This window comes from Suncus etruscus, chromosome 5 (assembly GCF_024139225.1).
Source record: "Suncus etruscus isolate mSunEtr1 chromosome 5, mSunEtr1.pri.cur, whole genome shotgun sequence".
Taxonomy (NCBI): Eukaryota; Metazoa; Chordata; class Mammalia; order Eulipotyphla; family Soricidae; genus Suncus; species Suncus etruscus.
In genome coordinates, this window is record NC_064852.1 from 61801569 (window position 1) to 61820727 (window position 19159).

The following is a 19159-nucleotide window of genomic DNA, read 5'->3' on the forward strand; positions in this document are numbered from 1 at the left end:
CTTGATATTTGGAAAGATTTTCAGGTTGTTTCACATTCTTCTCATTTTAGGGGGCCACACCCATTTGATGCTCAGGGTTACTCCTGATTAAGCGCTTAGAAATCGCCCCTGGCTTGGGGGACCATATGAGACGCTGCCGGGGGATCAAATTGTGATCCTTCCTTGGCTAGCACTTGCAAGGCAGACACCTTACCTCTAGCGCCACCTCTCTGGCTCCACATTCTTCTCATTTTATATATATATAAATAAAAATATTTATAAATATATATATAAATATGTATAGTTACTACCTGCCTGCCTATCTGCTTAACTACCCACCAATCTACTTACCTACTAAAGGTCTTTTCTCTTCATTCATTTTTCTCTCTCTCAAATAAAACTTTAACTATGTAGTCATCAAGACCCTTTTTAGATGTCTCTGGGGCAAAAATATCACTCATATTAAAACTAGGATTTCATTTTTAAACTTCTCATTTTCTTGTTATTATACAATGATAATTCCATGTGACATTGATGCTAGTATATGATATTATTATTAAAAAATTAGAACTACTGGTACCTTAATAAATTTTAAGAGTTCTTAAAAGTTCCTAAAACTGTTAAGAGGAACTTTTGGGAATCTACTTATTGGTTAGGACAGTCCTTTTAGTATTGTTTAGAGCCCTAAGCAATGAATAGGCCCACCCATCCGTTAGATAACACTGACAGGAAAAGTTTTTTCAGATAGCATATTTAAACTGGACAGTTCATTCAAAGATAAAAAGAGAAAATGCCTGCAGTATAAAGAATCTTCAAGTTCATGTACATGTTTGTTGTTGCATCCCCTATTGCTATTACATGTTCCACACAAAGAGGGACTTTAAAAATTCTTTCTTAAAAAAAGAAGTCAGGGTTTGGAGCAATAGCACAGCAGGTAGGGTGCTTGCCTTCATGCAGCTAATCTGGGTTCAATTACCAGAATCCCATATGTTCCCCCCATACTGTGCCTGTCATGAATAATTTCTGAGTAGAATCAGGAGTAACCCATGACCTCTGAGCGCCACTGGGTGTGTCTTCCTCCTCCCCCGCCAAAAATGAAAAAAAGAAAAAGAAGCCAAGCTTCTGAATTATCCCAGGTAGATGGATTTCCAGGTGAAACATATGAGGGCTTCTAGGAATTGGGCAGGTAGATGCACCTCGGGACGTGCATCCACACATCAATTCCTCCAACATGTAAGCTCAGCTCCACAGTTCCTGCACATGTAGCCAACCATATGTAATACCTCCTTCTTAGTGCACTTGTATTAGCAGTCCAATAGCAGTACAGCCAACTTTGATAAGAAAGTTTCACCAAGCTCAATGAGTAAAAATAATAACACAAAAAGCTCAACCAGCAGCAACCAGTTCAGTAAATCCCCAATGACTTTAGAAATAGCATTGTGAGATAGAACAATAATCACATATTGACTTAATGATTCATTTTATAATTCTATTTGTCAATTTGCTATAACAAGCAATATATAAAATAAATGTGTGCCTGCTGAGGGGACAGACTTAGAGAGTGGATGGGAAACACTGGTGGAAGGAAGGTCACACTGGTAACAGGAATTCTATTGAAAGACTACCTGTAAACAACTATACTCCGAATAACTTTATAATTAAGTGTAAAAATAAAGTATTTCTGTCGAAAATTTGGAGAGATAGTACAGCAGACTTGATGCTTGTCTTGATTGCGGTTGACTTGGGTTTGATCCCCAGCACCCCATATGGCATCCTCTGTGCCCCGCCAGGAGTGATTCCTGTGCTCAGAGCCAGAAATAAGCTCAGAGGACTGCCAGGTCTGGTCAAACAACCAAACAAAAAAATCTTTCTCTTATTGCTAAGTTTTAATTCTCATTACTTTACAAAGCCCCTTCAATTTGTATCTGAATGAATTAATGTATACTAATATCAAGATAGTGTCATTTCCATTAATTGACAATTTCCCAGTTCAATTAACTTGAATGATGTGTCTGTGAACAGGACCCAGTATACATATTTTTGATTTTCTCTATTTGTCTTAGTCTAAAAATGTCATGCAAATTGCATTTTTTAAAAATGAAAAAGCTAATTTTGTGTAGATAAGATTATTCTAGAGCTGAAAAGAGTATTGAGGGGGACATACATGGTGTTGGGTGCTACTCCTGGCTTGATGAATGGAAGAGTGGGCCACTCCATGCAGTAATGGGTCTAACCCTTTCCCTCCTGCCTGCAAAGCATGTGATCCTGCCAGCTGAGTTATATCTCTCTGGCACCTAAGAGAGTTTTTCTTAACCTAGTCAATAGAAAGCTAACTGTTCTATTTTTCAAACACACTTTTAAAATTTAGCAATCTACAACTTTACTTACAATCAGAGCTAACAAAACTGATGATGAACAAAAGGATGATGATGGCAGAAAGGAGTCTTGAAAACAGTATGACTCAACTGACATTCTATTCATTAATGGTCACAATGATCAAGTTAGATCTTGTAAGGATATAATGTGATAAAAGGCCAATGGAAAAGAGAAAGCACTTTATATTAAATTTGTGACAAAAAAATTAAATTCTCAGGATATTTAAATTGATTTTTGCTAAAAATGTACATCTGTCTAATAATGACAATCATCTAAAAATAAGACATTGGTGTTTACATTGGAGCGAGGACCAGAGTGCCCATCTGATTTTGTTCAACAATATCAGATTAAGAACGTGCTTCCAAAACCACAATGTGGATTAGAATGACTTCTACTGCAGATTTAATGTTTTCTGTAAATGACACATATTTGTAATTCCTTTTCTCAGGGGAACCACATTTGAATGTAATTTAATAACACTAATCTGGTTCAAAAAATTGAGACACAAACTATGATTATATTTTAGCCAAAGCTATATACTTTTATAATGAAAGAGACCCAAAAGGTTATCTACATATCATTCTTTCCAATACAGGAATATTTCCTTTATCACTCCAACCCCCAACAGAATATTATAGTCACTAATCTGTCAACAATAAAGGGCTGTTTATGTGGGTCTAAAGTCAAATGCATGTCTTACATGTAGGAGACCTGAACTCTATCTTTGACACTGGAGAAAGAAAAAGAGAAAATAAAAACTATAGGAACCATATTTCATGAAAATAGCAGAAGTTTCTTATTCTAAATGACAGAAATTTAGTTTCTGGCATCTTGATAAACCTTACCACTGAAAAAGAACCACTACTTTAGTAATTCATATCGCACATATGAATGAAATATCTGATAACTGTCATTCACTTCCTTCCTTCACGGCCCCAGGGTAACAGTTCATTATTCTTTTGGTCTGCTGTTATATATTTCATTCATCTCACCACTCTGAATTCAGAAAATCTTGGGACAAACATATTTGACAATATCCTTTCCAGTCTCGTAAGAGTTCTTAATACCTACATCTAATTACAGTATTAAGTCTTTGTCCTTCCTTCCTTTCTTTCTTTCTTTCTTTCTTTCTTTCTTTCTTTCTTTCTTTCTTTCTTTCTTTCTTTTCTTTCTTTCTTTCTTTCTTTCTCTCTCTCTCTCTCTCTTTCTTTCTTTCTTTCTTTCTTTTTTCTTTCTTTCTTTCTTTTCTTTCTTTTCTTTCTTTCTTTTTTCTTCTTTCTTTTTCTTTCTCTCTCTCTCTCTCTCTCTCTCTCTCTTTTTTATCTTTTTCTTTCTTTCTTTCTTTTTCTTCTTTTTCTTTTTCTTTCTTTCTTTCTTCTTTTCTTTCTCTTTCTTTTCTTTCTTTCTTTCTTTATTTTAACAAATTCTTTATTCAAACTTAATATTGAGTAGGGCACATTGGAAGGCACTGGGGATATGGAAAAAGACAGATCTTACCTCTGAGCCTTCGGTCTTGTCATTAGGAAAAACCAAGTCATTCATAAGATGTGATCTACCCCATTTTTCCCCCAGGTTTAACCTGTTCTAGAGATGAAGAGAGCTTTGAAAGATCTTGTCTTTTCTTTCCTACCCCTTACTTCAACAAATAGTTATGAAAACCAAATCTTGTTAAGTTATTAGGAAACACTAGTCCTTATTTACAGCAAGCATTCTAGTCCTGGGAGATAGGACTAGAAACTAGTGAAATCCTGACTCCTCAGATCTATAAAAGAGCTCCACCTCAAAAGGAAAGTCCTGGTTAATGGTGATTAGGAGAGGGTCTACAATCTTCCACCATCATCAGCCTCTGACTGGCATTCAAGAGATGAAAGGTCCCTTGTGATGAAGTTACAAGTTAGAATGTGACAGCACTTAAAATACTTGTTTTGCAAATAGCCAACCTGGGTTTGATACCTGGCACCCTGAAAGGTTCTGCCATGAATAATTCAGTGGCTCTGAGTTTAGAGCTAGGAGTTACCTCTGAGCATTGTTGGGTGTGAGTAATCTCTGAGTATTGTTGGATATGAGTAACTTCTGAGTATTGTTGGATATGAGTAACCTCTGAGCATTGTTGGGTATGGCTCCAAAATGGAATATAAAACTTTACCAAGTGCCCTGATCTTCCTGATGGCAGTCTGAGGTTTTCTACCTGTGGCCACAGGTACCAAGTTCCCAGAGGCTAATTCATTCATTGTATCACTGCTCTATTCAATTATACATGCCAACTCCAGAGCTGCTAGAAAATGGGGAGGGAAGTGTTGTAAAGCATTCATACTTAAGCTACAGAAACCACACTGGCTCCATGCAGGTCTGATTACCTAATGAAGTAGTGAGGATCATTTGGTTGATAAATTCCATGACATTCTGACTCAAACAAATCCCTAAAGTATGAGATCTTTTTCACTCAGTATACAGCCCTCTTAAGCTCTTCTTTTCCCTTTTGCCTCAGTTGAGAATAAAATTTAAATATCACCCATTCTGCCTAAGCAGGAAAAAAAGTTCGACATCAGCTCTACCAATTGCCTTTTTTGGGGGCAGATAAACCAAAGTGGCAGACAGTATCCACTTGAAATCACACCAATTATATGGCTGTGTAATTTATCTTTTACTAGACGGACTGATTCCTAACAGTGAGCTCTTCAGGGTTGCAGTATATGGAGGTACAGGAGAAAGGAAGAGGGGGAGATGGGGAGAGAGACAGAAAACAAGAGCGAGTGAGAAAGAAGGGTGTGGGGAGAGGGATGTCCAGAGAAACGTTAATTGCAAATTCTGTTATCTGGCAGAAAAGAGCTCAAAAAGTAGGCACAAATTATCTCCAAAATTTTACTACTTTCCTTCATGAATAAAGACACCTTTATAACAGTAACTGGAAATACAAAACCAAGAAACATAAATACAATATGAAGGCAGTTATCTCAAGAAGAAAGGTGGCCTATTAACAAGTTCTTTTGGATCAGTTACACCCAGTTAGTAAGATGAATTACTTGAGGGCCACCTAAGCAAAGGCTTTATGAATATGCTAGCTTTCAAATATGCCCAGTTTCTTGACCTAGAAATAGTAATCCCTTCATCCAGGGTATCACTCTTTTTTATGATTTCTTGTTTCAAAGGCTAACAATCAAAAGGCCTGCCATTGCCAGGCCAAAATGGACGGAATATCTGAAAAAAAGGAATATATGACATGAATACGTGGATAATGTCAAACACAGGGAAATTTATTTCTTAGATTCCAGATATGGGGATGTTTCTGTGAAATTGGAAAGGTATATGGCAGGTCTCCAAGTCAATAATAACAGGAGGACACATTTAAATCAGGGACAAAGAGATTTTAAAAATATGAGTACCCAGAACCCATGTATTCATGGACACTGACACTTTCTCCCTCTCCTCTCCCCTCCCCTCTCCTACTCTCCTCTTCTCTCCTCTCCTCCTCCCCTCTTCTCTCCCCTCCCCTCCCCTCCTCTTCTTCTCTCTCTCTCTCTCTCTCTCTCTCTCTCTCTCTCTCTCTCTCTCTCATCAGTTATAGCGCCATTTGGGCAGTTTCAATTATTTGCAACCAAAAAATCCTATAAAGCAATTGTACCCAGGTGAGTAAGTAACTAAACTTTAAGGCAGTTTTCTCTACTCCTAGAATCTTTTAAGTGGAATAAAAAATGTCACTATATAGGGATAAAGCCTATGCTAAATCAAATGTGGCTGTCTGAATTCCCTAGAGACTTTCTCTCCTTTGTGTTTTTGTCTGAGCATCCTTGACCATACCATCATTACTGTCTCTTTGTAGGTATACCCAGTTTTATTACCTATCAGATCCCCAGGTACTCTCAAAAGATCATTTCAGGATAGATCATAGGCTTCAAATTAATTGCTACAAAATGGTCCTCAAAAATCAAAAGGTCAGAAGCAACAGAGCCAGAATTTAACTGCTAGTAAGAAAGTTTCCAAAATCTACAAAATCTATTAAGAAAAACAATTTTTCCCCAAATGATCCTTCCCATGATAACCTCAAATGTATCCACTATAGTGTTCTGTTAGTTTACAACTGTTCACTTAAACAAAGCTGGCTTCCAGCCTCTCCTGCCTATTTACATGTCAAAGACACCTAGGTGGGATGAGTTCTAGATAGACTAGTTCTAGATAGTTCTGTTGTCTTTGCTGCCCCCTCCCCACCCTGGGTAATGGTCTTGGTGCTCAATTTAAAACTGCAGCTTTGGCTGGCAACTCTCTTTCACTTTAAAAGATGGAAAGCTCCCTGACCACAAGTGTTTCAACCTCTCAAGCTTGGCCTGGTTTATTTCCTGCAGTGATGCCTGTTCCAAACCTGTTTTTGTGTTTTTTTTTTTCCTGAGGTTGCATTACAGAATGTAGAGACCCACTTCTGGAGCCTAAAACAGGGACTTGAGACAAAAAAAGGTAAGTGGACATGACCTTCTAACAGATCATCACTATGGATGGCGAGTAGATCCCTCGGGGGATTAAGACTATGATGGCCCCCTAGTACTGGACTGAAAGTGCTGTGTTCTTTACCAGAGCAGTGATATACAAGCTGGGCAGCTTTATGCTATTCTGGTGCATTCAGATACATATCTCACACTGGACTATGCATACCATTCTCTCTAAAATTTCTACTGCAGTAGAGGGTAGAGGTGCTTTCCCAGGGGTGACACTTAAATTAGAATAGCTATGTTCTACAGTTGATGAAAACATTTTTGTTTATTTGTTTTTGGGTTACATCCAGTGGTGCTTAGGGCTTACTCCTGGCTCTGTGCTCAGAGATCACTCCATAAGGAGCACAGAGGAATAAATGGGGTCTGGAGACATGGTTCAGCCCTGTGCAAGGCATGTGCTTTCTTCAGCCCACAATGAGAATATGTTAATGCAGTTCTTTCCAGTAATAAGAAAATATTACTGTATGTGTATATCACTTGCACATACCTCATAAAAACAGTAACAGCTTTCAGCAGTTTCGGTGTGACTGACTGAGAGTGGCTGGATTACACTATTTTTATTTTTTGCTTATTTCTATAAATATTTCTCAATATCACCTGACCTCTTATTTCTACTTAGTCCATGGGAGGAGTGTAAAAAGGCCCTATTACTGAAAGGCAGACTATAAGGACGATAAAGGGGTGACTCCTGTTGCATCCCAAAGATGCTATGCCTTATCAAGAAGACAAGTTTTCCAATCAGTCCTGGAACTTATTAGCTAGATGGTATTAGACTAGTTACTTAAGCCCTCTCATTTTTAACATTTTCATCTGCAAAATGGATATATCACTTGTTTCTCTCTCTTTATGTTTTAGGCCATACCCATCAATGCTCAGAGTATACTCCCAGCTCTGCACTCAGGAATTACCCCTTTGTGGTGCTCAAGGGGGGCCATAGGACATGCCTACAGTCAAACCCTGGTTGACCATGTACAAGGCAAGCACACTACCTACTGTACTATTTTTCTATCCCCATATGTTTTTCAACTAAGATTCAAGTGCATCTGAATATGGAGAATGGTGAAGGAAGGCAGAGTACTCTGAATATAAGGACTATAAACTATTTGGGGAGTTAATAAAATAATGGTATAAAAAGCATCAGGGACAAGTACAGCACTTGATAGATGCTCCTGATTTTCCCTCACACAACTATAACTCCAGGTCTACAAAATGTCCTCAAATGCAGCACATGCTGACCAGCAATAATTTAGTTGGCACACAAATACTAAAGTACTAAAAACAGTGTATATTTGTTTAGTGGAATTACTAGAGTTCTTTTATGTTCATTTAAAGACCCCTGGACTTTCTTTGGACCAACCTCTATCCCTTCCTTTGAGCTCCTAAGAGAAGAATAACAGATTTGAAGTCATTTTTAGATTCAGCCTTTTTGTATTTTCTACAAAGTAATAGATACTTCCTTTGTAAAAATGAAAGCTAAGATACAAAGACAAACTAGAGATCACACTTAAATGCACTATGGTTTACCCAGTATATTTGGGGACAAGTGCTAAATTTTGGAAACAAAGAGAGATGGGAGATAGTTCTCCTTGGCCCAAAGTTAACCAACACTTATGAATTATATATCTGGAAGCTTCTCCACATTCCTCTTCCCTGCTGCTTTACAGGAACCACATTAAATTGAGTTACATATCTTAGAGACTTGCTTTGAAACACATATATTATTTATCAAGTTACACTGTTAAAAGGACTTGTGAAGTTGAAAGAAGAGTCTACATATGTTTTTTGCTTCATTTTTATATCCAAATGCCTTTTGATTTTCCGAACACTTGCAGGGTATCTAATTTATTCATCGGTCACAAAATCATTTTCACATTTTCATCCTCTAAAATTGTCCTTTTTCCATTTTTCAACTAAGCAATGATGTGCTCTGGTCTCAGCCTAATCCATTAAGTGTTTTTTATTTTCTTCCACAAAGCACCATTGGTGTCCCTTCTGAGTATTTCTCAGTCCCATATCTTCTTTCATGGGTATCATTATTAATATCTCAGGTCATGGATTTTGGATGAGTGGCCTATATATGTTCTTATTTGAATTTATAGTAATAAGATAAAAAAGGGAAACATACATCGTGGACTCCCTCTAAGATAGCCCCATGAATTTGGCCCCTCACTCTCAGGTCTTATGGTCTTTAATCTCACCTCTGAAATGTGGGCAAGACCAGTATGCTGTTCCTAAGCAGCAGAGCACAGTGAAAATGATGAGATGTATGTGTAGTGGCTCTGCAACTACATTATACAAACTGTAACCTCTGTCTTATGAGAAGGTGTCAGCTTCATGAGAAGGTTTGAAAGAAGCAAGCTATAATGCTGGGTGGTCCCTGTGATAAAGATTGGGTGGAGTCTCCAGTTTGACATCTAAGAACTGCAAACGTCAGCCAACACAGGGTAAAGAACTGAAAGTTGCCGGCAACAATGGGAGCTAAGACACAGGCCCTTCCCCACTGCATTGAGTCTCAGGTGAGATTGCAGCCTGGGTGGAAGCCCTCACTGTAAATTGTGTTAGTTAAACTAAGATCCCTGATACATTGAACCCCAACCAGTGACCCACAGGAAACATGAGATAATGAATGTGTGTGGTTTTCAGTCACTACCTCTGTCAATGCTGATAAGTAGCAATAAAAGAAAAGCTGTCTCTGACACCTAAGTACTCAATTCTTTCTATTAGTAACGTGTTGATGCTGCTAGGAGTTCACCTGTTCTAGGTTCTGGTGCTAGCCAATTTCCAAGATCATTAAGGACAGAGATATAAAACTATGCACTCACTATGATCAAGCACAAATATGAAGAAAAACCTGTGTACTGTTCATTATTCCAATAACTTAACGTGCCTTTATAATATCTATGTGCGCAGCTTTACCACCCTCCTTGTCATTCAGAGATTCATTCAGATATCTCTTCATTGAACAGTACTTCCTTAAAGCATTCAGCAAAGAACAAAGCCCCACTTTCTTAAACCTTCCCCTAAATTACCTAAGACAATCCTAAATCTATGCTTTTATTTATTTATGTGGCTGGTTTCGAAGAGGGGCACATCTGGTTATGCTCAGGGGTTACTCCTGGCTCTACACTGAGGACTTACTCCTGTCAGTGCTCAGGACATCATATGTGGTGTCGTGGGCAAAACCCTGATCAGCCATGTGGCAAGCACCCTACCAGCCATATTATTACTCCCGCCCCTTCTCTTTATTTAATGCCTCCTTATGGAGATGCCCTCTGCTTTCCCACTGTTGTGTGATTTCCCCCACTACAAGCAGCAATAAACACAGTTAATTCAACTACAGGTGTATTCTTAGTGGTCTTTAGCTAGGCAATCCTGATAAAATAATAAGAAACTAATAAATAAAGCAATTATCAATAACAAAATAAAATCACACATGACTCCATAATGGAATGTATGTAAAACTGAACTTAAACAGAAAACACAATTTCTTCAAATGAGTAATGAAATTATTTGACAAATGGTAGAAAGATAACAGTAAAAATAGAAAAAACTCTACAGAAGTTAAAGATATAAATGTTAGGCTTAACTACTAAAATGGTAAGTCAAATGCAAGTTATTTCAATGACCCACTCTGTCTTTTGAAAATAATGATAATAATAAAAAATACCTGACAATTATGTCACAAAATCCTGGAATATAAAGAAAAATCATACAAAAAAAGGGAGAAGATATTTTCATTACAGTGATGAAAGACAAATTTATAAAATAGCTTATCTTGATTTTCAAGAAAAACGTACTCAAAAAGTAAACAGGTAAAGATTATAATTGATGAGTCACATAATAGGAAACAAACAACATAAACAAAATCATGGAATTGTATTCAATCTTCTCAGGGATCCGAAGAGTTACCATTTATAAGTGAGGAGGTAAAATAAATAATAAAAAATTTAAATAATCATTTTAATATGTTGTCTGCTCAATGCCAACAATACAAACAAAAAACTCTAGGCTTCCCATACTTCATGAGAATACCTTCTTGAAAAGAAACTGCTAAAACTATTTCTAATTTTACCCTTTTCTAGCAGAATGAAATGTGAGTGGATAGCAGTTTAGGGTAATAAAAGCCTTAATGCAGCCACTGGAGTACACTTGAGTGCTTAAATACAAGGGTGAGAAAAGGATTAGAGACTTACTTAGAAAGAAACTTCAAAAACATAGTTAACGGTAGGAAAGAGGGAATCTTTGGGCTCTCAGGCCCAAATACCTGGGAAGAAAAAGTTGTGAGCAACCACAGGATGCTCATACACAGATGCTTGCCCTTCCTTACAAGCAATGCAACAGCTCCTAGCAGCTGCTGACATTTGGCAGAAGATAAGTACCAGCTATGTTTACACAAGATTATAACCCCCAATTATGGATGACATTTCTTCTCAAAATCGTGCATTCAAGAATCTCAGAAGCAGGGCTGGAAAGATGCTACACCGGGTGGGATGCTTACCTGTGCAAAGCCAACCTGGGTTTGATCCCTGGCACCACACATACTTCTTTTAGCCCTGCCTAGAATGATCGAAGACCAGGAGTAATTCCTGAACTTCAGAACAACCGCCCCCCCCCAAAAAAAAAAGAGTAAACAAAAGAGAAAAATCAAACAGAAAACCATGGCATAAAAGGCTGAAGCAGTGTTAACGTCATTAAAGCTTCAGAGATAGGATAAGCAAAGCTGGCTGTTGCAACAGATGTCAACATTTCAAGGGGACAACAGTGTGGCTGGGGAGAGAGTGAAAGAAGGCTCTGTAAATCTGGCTTCACTGATACTCTGTCTCAGCCAGACGAGAATCAGTTATGTGCAAAATGATTAATCACTGTCTCCCTGAAATATTCAAGGTCCTGCTACCTATTCTGAGGATGGAAAAAAAAAATAACACTGAAATATGACTTTTGGGTTTTTGCTCACTCTATACTCTTTTAATAAAGTAGAACAAAAAAATTTGCCTTGGGCTTGGTTGAGGTATGGGGTTCATCTCCTAGGTGGTAAAGCTCCATTCCTCAGCCCAATCACTGAATAGGGCACATACTTATAGGAAGTCCAGTAGAAAAGGAAAAATGCCTGTGCTGCACCTCAGGCATTAATTCATCATATTCAATAACTGCTCTGAGAGACAGATCTTCTCTTTATATTTATAGAAAAATAGACACTACAGAAAAAAAAAAGTAATGTAGCTAATGGGCAAATGTTGAAAGCAGAGCAGGGCAAAGCTTGGCAGATGTGTCTGACCAACATGGCAAATGCATGACAATCTGACTCCATTACTGTGAAGGGAGGGAGAGGAAACAAATCTAGAGGCAATGCCTGCAGCACAGACTCCAGCTGGACCCTCCACATACCTTCTCTGCATACTCAGACACAATCTGCTTGATCTCAGGGGTACAGAGTTCCACGATCTGGCCCACGGAGCTGGCTGTGAGTCGACCCTGCAATCACAGAAAAGAGAAGCACTCAGCCCTAAACATTGGGCATTACAGCCAAACAAACCACTATCTCCATCCAATTGGGGGCTTAACTGGGCTCTGACTCAGATATTTAGTGACAAGAAAAGAAGGAAATAGTCTTGGCCAAAATTTAAATTACTTCTGAACTCTGTTAACTGTATGGGGCTCTGCTCATATAGTGAATACTGCTGGAAATCCTTTTTTTTTTTTTTTTTTGGTTTTTGGGCCATACCCAACAATGGACAGGTACTCCTGGCTCTGCATTCAGGAATCACTCCTGGGGGGCTTGCGGAACCATATGGCATGTGGAAATCAAATCTGGATCAGCCATGTGCAAGACAAATGCTCTATCCACAACAGTTCTGTATCTCCAGCCCCTGGAATATCCTTTTCCAACTTTTATATCCATCACAATGTTTCTCTTCCTTATGGCCACTGTACTGATGGGAAACATGGTAGTCTATATTAGAATTCAAAGAGAAATGTACAAACAGGAGAAAAAGAACCTACAAATCCTAAAATCTCTCTTCAGTCTCTCTGTTTTAAAAAGCCACTATCTAACTAGGTTGAACCTTTTGGACCAGTCTTGAGCTGTGGGAAGTAAAACTATGTTTGACATTTTAATTTTAACCTAGGAAGACAGAAGACCAGGACTTCTAGGATGGGTGTAATTGGTGAATCTGGAGAAGCTGGGACATGAATGTTTCTCAAAGTTCTGAAAGGCTGACCCAGAGTGAACATCCTACTCCAATGTTGCCCTGCCAATTTTCCCTACCAGGGAGTCTCATGGATGGCAGAACATGAAAATATCCCATCAAAATAAAAAAAGCCCAAGAGAATGAAGCACCAAGTGCTCTGCAGCCTGTAGTTCCTATGGGAGGAGCTTCCAGAGCAGAAAAGAGTGATTCCAGGTCCCTTTCTTTATATTACCCCATCCTTTCTATCACTTCCATCTCACCTCCTCACTTGCCATGGCGGTCATCTTGGTCATCAATGATTGAATACGTTGCTAGAAAAGGAACAAGGAGAAGGAATGGTGAGCAGATATGGGAATATATCCGAATGAGTCTTTGTGGAATCTTGAATTGCCTTACTGAACCTCCTTTGACAGTGAATCTCATGGGAGATGACAAAAGGAAACTGGGAAAGGTATGAGAGGTCATTTAACAGCAATTGTCAGTGGAAGGTGTGGGCTATTTTGAAAAGCTGAGATAGAGGTGAAATTGTTCTTCAAATGAATGAGAGAGAACAGCATAAGGAACTGCCATGGCACATACTTCTTCAGCAGCTTGAAGCTCATCTTCATCCTGGGCATCAGCTTTTTCTGTAACTGTGGCAAGTGATGTTTTCTTGTCCTCAGCCTGGAAGAAAAGATGCCAAATACAGCTGAATATAGGAGTGGAAGACTCAGAAGGACAAGAACACTACTGCTGAGAAGTATGAGCCTGTGTAGAAAAGAACATAGATTAGTAGGTCTGACCCAGAGACCAAGTGGACTGAATTTCTGGTCCTGCAAAGTGCCAGTCTAAATAGCTTATTGTAATCTGTATCAGTTCTGACACATTTGTGAGACTTAACTCACAACTTATAGGGTCTTCTCCCTATTTAAACATCCTCAAGGGCAGGTAACTGGTTAAAGGCATGTCTTTTCAAAGTACCAGTTGAGATGAGCTTATAAATAAATTAAATAAACATCACAAACAAGGATCAATTTGTTTTCTTCACACATTTGGAAAAGGTTAAATAGTGTTTTGTGAAAATTGTATGTGTGTGTACTGCATCATAAATAAAAACAGAATTAGAAGTATCTGATACAGCACATTCCTACTATCTGAATTCAAATTACCAGATGCCATATGACTTACTCAAATTCAGAAAATATTTTGCTTTGGAGAAAATGACTGTAGAATATGCACCAATTTCTTACCAATGAGCTAATAATGCTAATACTAAAGATCCTTACTAGATACTTACTACATGCTCAATCATTCTTAATCCTTTACATTTTTCCCTTGGCCACAAAGTTGGCCCTGTGTTGGAGAAGGTGTACACTAAGGCACTTCAGTTCACTTTAATGCCCGAACTCACTCAATGAAGGAGAGGAATAAGGGTGTGAGAGCTTTAGAGGAAATGCTCCCCATCTTGGTGGGCATCTGTTAATGACAGCCATTACCAGAAAGCAGAGGGAGGCTGGGTATCAAGAAGTCTTTCTCATCACCAATGTTGCACTGATGAAGGGGGATGTTCTTTACATGACTGAAACCCAACCACAATCAAGTTTGTTATCAAGGTGTTTAAATAAAGATATTAATTTAAAAAAAAAACAAAATAAAATATACTGAAAGAAAAAAAACCTCTTTTGGCAACAACATGGCTACTGAGTTTTGAGAAAAAAAAGGAAGTCTTTCGGGGAAGATAGTAGAATGGGTAATCTGAACAGGGAGGAAAAGCTGGCGATCCCCAAGAATGAAGTCCCATTAAAAAAAAATGGGGGTTGAGAGAGAGATAAATATGTTGTTACAGCATATTGTTGCCTTGCATACATACAGTCAACCCTGGTTTGAATCCTGGCACCACATATTATTCCTTAAGCACAATCAGGGATGGTCCCTGAGCACCAAGCCAGGAGTGAGCCCAGAGTACCATCAGTTATGCACCCATAAACAAACAAATAATATTGGGGTGGAGATAAAAAAAAAAGGTTACTTTTATAAAAATCTCAAAATGCTGGACTAAACTTTTAAGAAGAGTGACCATTTTAATAGGTGTGTGTGTGTGTGTGTGTGTGTGTGTGTGTGTGTGTGTGTGTGTGTGTGTGTGTGTGTATGTGTGTGGTGTTTGGAGACACACCTTTTAGCTCTTGCTTGGAGAGTTTTTGACAACAGTGCTTGGAGAATGATGTGGCCCGAGTATAGTGCTTGGAGTTAACTATATTCCTAGTCCAAGTCCAATGACAAGTTAGCATCACATAAAAAAATATACAATTTTTTTAGTTAAAACCTTTTTTGTTTGTTTGTTTGTTTGTTTGTTTTGGGCCATACCTGGTGATGCTCAGGGGTTACTCCTGGCTATGTGTTCAGAAATCGCTCCTGGCTTGGGGGACCATATGGGATGCTGGGGTATTGAACCGCCGTCTGTCCTAGGCTAGCGCCTGCAAGGCAGAAAATGCCCTACCTGTTTGCACCACCGCTCTAGCCCCTAGTTAAAACCTTTTAATTAAAAAACGGTAAAGGTGGCCGGGAAGGTGGCGCTAGAGTTAAGGTGTCTGCCTTGCAAGCGACGGACTGCGGTTCGATCCCCCGGTGTCCCATATGGTCCCCCCAAGCCAGGAGCGATTTCTGAGCGCATAGCCAGGAGTAACCCCTGAGCATCAAACGGGTGTGGCCCAAAAATAAAAAAAAAAAAAAAAAAAAAAAAAAAAAAAAAAAAAAAAAAAAAAACGGTAAAGGTAAATGGAACTCCCTGGGTCCGGTTCCATAAGCTAGTCTCTAGGGCTACAACTGGTTCTACCTGAGGGCTACATGGTACCAGAGATTGAACTCAAGGCCTCAACACAGGCTAGATATGCTTTAGTAAATGAGTCATATCTCTGGTTTTATATTAATTTCTTTACTTGTTCATTTATTCATTTATTTTGGATGGTTTCTTATTTTTTCTGAATGCTTCTAGGCCTATCACTGTGAATGATCAGCTCAAAAAGTAGCAACTTCTCTATATGCCAGCCAGAGCTGCTCAGAACACAAATCTCTGCCCTTCTACTCCAAAGGCCACTGGCTTGGCAAACTTCATTTTTAAAACACCTCATCTGTTCCCTGTATCCTCAGTACAACTAGCTGGTGCACAGTAAAGTACTGTTCCTGCCCCACTTCTTGCCAAACCATGTGCTACATGTTGGGGCCACCAAAGCTGTACCATCTAGAGCAGGGGTGGTGAACAAGTTTGACACAAAGAGCCAAAATTTTCAACTGTGAGAGTCAGAGAGCCACACCACGCAGTGACCTGCCAAAACAAACACTCACACAAAAGCATACAATTTTAACAATAATATATTAAACACACATTGCATTTTGCCATTTTGAGTGAGGGTAAAAATCCTGTTCGCCACCCCTGATCTAGAGATTTACTGTCCCTTGCAAGAATGCCAAAGGAGTTAAAAGAGCAAAGGTTTACTAAGACCCCTTTCCTATAAGTCAGTTTCTCTTTCCAGAGTGGTAAACCTCTCTCAGGTTTAGACATTTCCTAAACTCTAATCTCAGGTCCTGTTATTTGGCAGAGAAGTTTCTGGCTTACAAGTGTAAAGATCTACACTTTTCTTCCTGACAATTGTGGCAGCAGTGAACCAGAGCTTTGAGATTGAGATTGAGGGGGATACTTGTTTTGGTTTGTTTTTAAATTTGGAGCCATATATTCCTGGCAGTGCTGATGGTTTATTCCTGGCTTTCTGCTCAGGAGTCACTCCAGTAGTGCTTGGGGACCATTTGTGGTGCCAGGTATAAAACTTGGGTCTATCACATGTCAGGCAAACACCTTATTCACTGGCAGTATCTCTTCAGCAGGAGATGGATGCTTTCATGCCTGCCTAACTCCTGGGACTGCTGAGATAATAGGAAACGACCTATAGTGGAAAGTTAAAGGGCTGATAATAAGGGTCCCAAGCCAGAAGACTTCAGAAGCAGGAAGACTTCCCTCCTGCATTGGCTCTGTATTATTCAAAAGGCAGAGGCTAAGTACATGGGTTTTGATGTCATATGCACCCTAGTTCAGTTTCTTATTAAGCACCATGGAGCTATGTGATCTCAGAAAAATCATCAAGCCTCTTTGAGCCGCAGCTTTCTGATTTGTAAAGCAGAAATAAGAACCTAACTCAGAGAACTTTTCAGAAAACCTAAGGGAAAAAAAAAAAACATGAGAGAGGAAGGGTCCTAAATAAAGGACTAAGAACATGACAAAGGTTTGACACATCAGAATTTCCTGCTCTTTTAAACCATAGATCAATAATAGATATAAGTTATTATAAACTTGATGAACAAATTAACATTAAGGAATCATTAAGACTCCTCTGTGAAGTAGAACTCCCCACCCACCACCACCATTTTGATCCTTGCAGTGGCTGAACAGAGTAGGCCTGTAATTTAAGGCTGTGCTCTATATCAGTCAGCTACTTGCTCACACATAACTAGGGTCTCTCATCAGATGAGGCATATTCCAGGCCCTCAGAATAAACTTAAATTTCACACCTTTAGTTATTGTACCCTGGCCGCAGACTTTTCAATCACCCTACACTTCTGGCCATGTGATGAGGCTGTGTGGCACTGTACACATGATGCTGTCCTGGGCTACTCGAGGCTAGAGCAAAGAGCCCTGAGCACTGCACAGCATGCTGCTCCTTCTTCCCAGCCTGTTCGGTGCCAAGAAGAGAAGAAGGGGATAGACACACCTCTTACTTTCCCCCTCCATTATCAATACTTTACTTACCGCCTCAGTTTTGCTCTGGCGGCTAAATCCATATCTCCTGCAGCCAGAAATTAAAAAAAAACAGAAGTTCAATTACTATTCCAAAATCACACATATTTGGCCCAATATATTTTGGCTGGATTTGGACATAAAGAGAACCTAGAGGAATGCTGCCTGCTAGCTGAGTAGAGAAAAATGTTTCAAATGCCTAGGACATAATTATATTCCACTGCCTTTTAATTAAAAGCCAATCTATTTACCATATAAACACTGTAAATAGAATCTCAAATAATGCAGAATGCAACATCTTCTTTAAATGCCATCATTACTCTTTGAATCGGGAACTACATTTCACACCCACAGTTTAAGCTAAAAGCCTTAAAAACTGTCTATATAAACATATGAGAAAGTGTTTACTCAAGCTAAGCATGGTCCCTAGGGAGCATATATGGCATCTCCTATCTAGTCCATTGTTAAGTGTTCAAACATAATTCAAGTGTAATGCCAATAATAGGCACTCACTTCAAGTAATCTTAAATTCAAAGTAAACCATAAATGGGCTTTAGTTTAAATTAGGTCTTCTTTGAGGTTCTAATTACTATCAACACTTTTATATTTTTTTAAAGCAAAGATAGCAACTCTAAAACCATTCAATCTTGAACATAAAGCCAAACCCAGTTATTTTTAAATAGTTTAAATGTAAATGCAACCAGAAAATAAGAAAATGATGAAAAAGTATAACTGGCATATATCTCACTTACTGAATCAGTAAGCTGCCTCCTCCTACCTGTTCTCATACCTCCAGTCATACTCCTCCCTCACTCTTCTCCCTATTCTTTAACCACCTTTCCACAAGTCTGATCTGTACTGAGGAATGGCAAGCCTTACCCAACATAGAGGTAACAGGACTTTTCTTTGCACTCACCTACAGCCATACTCCTTACATGTCCCTCTCTTAATTACTGCCTACAGAGAGCTTTGTGTACATTGGGTGTTTCCCCCTCAGCAATAAGGCTGGATTCCAAAGCACCTGTCCCTACTCCAGCCCCCATTACTGACCCATCCATACCTGCATTTGAACATGTTTCCTCCCCACTTCCCAGAGGACAAGCATGCCCAACTATTTGTTTGTATATCTGTGCCCTCCTCCTAGAGAGCACTGAAGTTACTTCCTCACATCATCTATCTAAATTAAGTGAAATAAGTAAACTGAAATGTAAGTGGGAGAAAATGTAGAAATATAGAAGCCAAAAGTACCAACTGACCTTGCAGATGGTACATATAAATGGAGATGCAAAACAAACAAACACAGAAACACAGACACACATGCACAGACACACACGCACACACACACACACACAGAGAGAAAAATCACT

The 19159-nt window shown here is 38.9% G+C and overlaps 1 protein-coding gene across 1 annotated transcript in view; it reads right to left on the reverse strand.

The window, feature by feature from the left end:
* The window catches only part of CCDC93 (coiled-coil domain containing 93), a 106996-nt gene that overhangs the window by 43170 nt on the left and 44667 nt on the right, over nt 1-19159 (reverse strand). Inside the window, exons 8-11 of the mRNA XM_049773143.1 lie at nt 17805-17841; nt 13607-13690; nt 13288-13338; nt 12225-12311 (exon numbers count right to left, since the gene is read on the reverse strand). Coding sequence (XP_049629100.1) covers nt 12225-12311; nt 13288-13338; nt 13607-13690; nt 17805-17841 — 259 coding nt within the window. The remainder of the gene's footprint in view (nt 1-12224; nt 12312-13287; nt 13339-13606; nt 13691-17804; nt 17842-19159) is intronic.